At 47.5% G+C, this 3,383-nt stretch overlaps 1 protein-coding gene across 1 annotated transcript; it reads left to right on the forward strand.

The window, feature by feature from the left end:
* Nucleotides 1–365: 365 nt before the first annotated feature.
* Nucleotides 366–2,586, forward strand: LOC126983146 (putative mediator of RNA polymerase II transcription subunit 12). The gene is made up of 3 exons (XM_050835643.1): nt 366–704; nt 818–999; nt 1,125–2,586. Exons 1-3 carry the CDS (start codon nt 386–388, stop codon nt 2,010–2,012), a joined length of 1,389 nt encoding a protein of 462 aa, XP_050691600.1. The 5' UTR covers nt 366–385; the 3' UTR covers nt 2,013–2,586.
* Nucleotides 2,587–3,383: the final 797 nt, after the last annotated feature.

Genomic DNA, 3,383 nt, shown 5'->3' on the forward strand with positions numbered 1-3,383 from the left:
AGCAATGAAAGGGTTAAATCAAATAAATCAATTTTTTGTTTTTAAATCAATATTTTTTCCAACCCCGATTAGCAGGCTTTTTCTTTTTCTACACTTCCTTTTTTTGCCCTGAGTTGCTGCCCCCTGTGCTGTAAAAGAAAAAAAATTCATGCACGTTAGAACAAGTTAAGAATTGGCCAATGAGCATCGCACAGCACCGTCAGCCAGGCAATGGTACCGTCACCGAGTCCTCCCTGTAGGATTATCCCCGCCAGCTCTCATGACACCAACTATAGTTCTCAAACAGTGTGCAACCAGTCTGGGAATATATAAATATTATTAAATAGATAGATATTAAATAATAATTATAAGAGCAGTGAAAAACAAGATTAATCATTACAGAAACATGAATAAAGGCAAGAGGAGAAGAGTAAAGCAGATTGGCATGGAGGGCTCCTATGACTTTGACTCTGAGGAGGAGGAGGAGGAGGAGGAGGAAGGAGAACAAGAGGAGAGGGAACAAATAGCAGAGCACGAAGAACCGGGACAAGAGGACGAAACACAAGAGTGGAGGCGTGGGCGCTTCACACCCGCCCAGGAGGAGGAGCTGGCACAGTGGTTTTGTGACAACCCTTGTTTCTACGACCAGTCGCAGAGGTTCCACTTCAACAGGGCCAAGAGGGACAAGATGATGCAGGACAAGGCCAGGTCCATGGGCTTAAATGGTGAGTACCTACTGGTGCCTGCAACTACCTACTTGAAAAAAGCTTTGAGCAATATTATAATTTACACAGTTGCCATTACATGTTTTTAATAATTAGCTGTTCAATGTGTCCAGCGTCCAAGCTGCAGACGTGGTGGAACACCATGCGCACCCGCTATGGCAAACTGAGGGGCACAGTGGGCAAGTCCAGTTCAGGAGGCAGGAAGCCCACACCCAGGCAGGCGTGGGTGGTGAGGAGGTTCTCCTTCCTAGAGTCTTACCTACAAGTGAGGAGCGCCAGTGCCCGCCATGCACTCGTGAGTGCCTTCATTCTCTACTGTTGACATGCTTTAATTTTAAAAGCAGTAGAAATTGTCAGTATGTTGTTTGTTGAAGTTGCAGCTAAAACAAATTATTATACGAGTTGTTCAACTGTTTCCAGGCACCCAGACAAAAACCAGCAGCAGAGGCAGCAGCAACAGAGGAGGAGGAGGAGGAGGAGGAGGAAGTGGCCCCGCCTGAGCAGCCTGCCTCCAGCTCGTCTGCTGCATCCACACCCGCACAGGCCACACCTGGCACCTTCGCAGGCTCCGCTCATCGCAGGGGTGCCCAAGCAATGTCTCGTTCTTCAGAGGAGGCCATGGCAGAGATGTCCTCACGAATGGTAGTACTTATGCCCCTGCAGGATCAGATGAAGCAATTCATGACAGATGCCAGGAACAAAAAGGTGTCCTTTTGTTCCTGGGTAGCAAATGAACTGGAGCCCCTGGACGCAGCGTGGTCCACCTGCTGTCAAGAAATTTTTGCCGTTGTGATGCGGCACAGGGACTCGTTCATGAAGGGACAAGTCTCCCAACAGTTCAGGCAAGCTGCTCCTCAACAGTTTCAGCAAGCTGCTCCTCCTCAGCAGTTCCAGCATGCTCCTCCTCAGCAGTTTCAGCAAGCTACTCCTCAGCAGTTCCAGCAAGCTGCTGCTCCTCAGCAGTTGCAGCAAGCTCCTCCTCAGCAGTTGCAGCAAGCTGCTGCTCCTCAACAGTTCCAGCAAGTTCCTCCTCCTCAACAGTTCCAGCAAGCTGCTGCTCCTCAACAGTTGCAGCAAGCTGCTGCTCCTCAGCAGTTCAGCCAGCCTCAGCCATTTCTTGCACAGCTTGGGTCACAGCCAGGGTCACAGCAACACGTCTTTTCGGCAACCAGCCTTGGCAATATCTCACTGGATCTTGACGGTAGTTTTCTCAGTAGCCAGACTGACCCGCTGGATGCGCCAGCACGGTCCAGCATGCCGTGGAAACAGAAAAAGGACAAAAGGGGCAAGAAAAGAGGAGGCCACTGAAAACCGTATAGGATGGTTTCTGAAATTGTTTTTTGGCAGTAGCGCCGGTAGGCTTTCTTGGTTGGGCCTGGTAGTCGGCTCAAGCCCGTCTTGGCGCAGGTAAGTGTTTATAGTGGTTCCATCTATTCTTGGCTCATGATGCCCCCGGAGCTCATTCTTGATTTCCCTCGAACAGTTCTTCTTAGAATCCAGGTTGATAGGTGGTCTTCAGGACAGCATGTAAGTAGTTGTAGGCCACTCAACAGTGACTTGAAAAATCCCAGGTGGTGGAGGCGGATTCAAACCCACGACATCCAGAACGCAGCGGAACGCGGGATCGACACGCTAACCACTCAGCCCCCACCTCCCCCAATTTGTTATAACTGTAAAGTGGACTATGGCAAAGGACTTTCCTGAAACTTTTTGCTTTAATATTCTGTGTGACATGATATTTCTAGTATTGTAAGTTCTTGATGGTTGATAAATATGTATTCATATGACACATCAGTTTTTTATTCATAGTATAAAATGGGGAAAAAATAAATGCTGCTGAATGAAAAGATATTTTTGGCCAAAATAAAAACTATTTTATTTCTTTACATTTTCATTCTCAAAATGAAACCAAAAAAGGCAAAAAGATATTCTTTGTGCGATAAAATATATTTCTTCATATTTTCATTCTCAACCTCATATCAAAAAGGTAAAAAGTAATTGTTCTTCATGACCATCAGAAAATGCAATTCATTAAAACCACAAACAGTGATGAAAGCCCCTGTCACCTGCTGCTGCCACTCCACTGCTCCAAAAATGTTGTGACAGTGCTTGAGGTACACCCTCTGTCTGTTGGCTTCCTAAGTGCCACCTCTGACAGCCTGGCACTCCTCCAAAACTTTGTGCTTCCTCCATGCCCCAGAAATGAGGTTATGGTCCCGGTCCTCCGTGTCAGGCGCGTCATTCTGTAGTGCCAGGTATCGCTCCTGCATCAGGCAGTGCAGACAGCTCATGCCTGGACAGTAACCACTACTGTGTCTGGATCCTGCTGAAGGGCAGTCAATACAGGGAACTCTCAATTTACGCGAGTATTGTGTCCTTGAAGAGGTCACGTAAATAAAAAAACAATGTAAATCAAACAATAGGTAGGTTTGTACCTTTAGCCTACTGTATCACTCTGACTCCTCTCCCTCTCGTGGTTCCTCCTCTGGCTGCCCTTCCCCTCGTGGTAGCCCAGTAGCGAGGGTGTTGTTGTTGTTGAGTAGCATGGCAGCGTGGGTACAGGGAGTCCTCGATTTGCACAATAGATGCGTTCCAGAAGGGACTGTGCAATGTAAGGATGATCACCCCCAGTACTGGAATAAACTGGGTAATTATTGAAAATCACTCCGCACCTCCAAA

This window comes from Eriocheir sinensis, chromosome 53, assembly GCF_024679095.1.
Source record: "Eriocheir sinensis breed Jianghai 21 chromosome 53, ASM2467909v1, whole genome shotgun sequence".
NCBI lineage: Eukaryota > Metazoa > Arthropoda > Malacostraca > Decapoda > Varunidae > Eriocheir > Eriocheir sinensis.

Bases quoted from the DNA above. Each gene is read 5' to 3' on its own strand.
- LOC126983146 (XM_050835643.1), top strand. From the start codon at position 386: ATGAATAAAGGCAAGAGGAGAAGAGTAAAGCAGATTGGCATGGAGGGC. The intron at 705-817 runs GTGAGTACCTAC...CAATGTGTCCAG, and splicing joins CAGGTCCATGGGCTTAAATG to CGTCCAAGCTGCAGACGTGG. The intron at 1,000-1,124 runs GTGAGTGCCTTC...AACTGTTTCCAG, and splicing joins CCAGTGCCCGCCATGCACTC to GCACCCAGACAAAAACCAGC.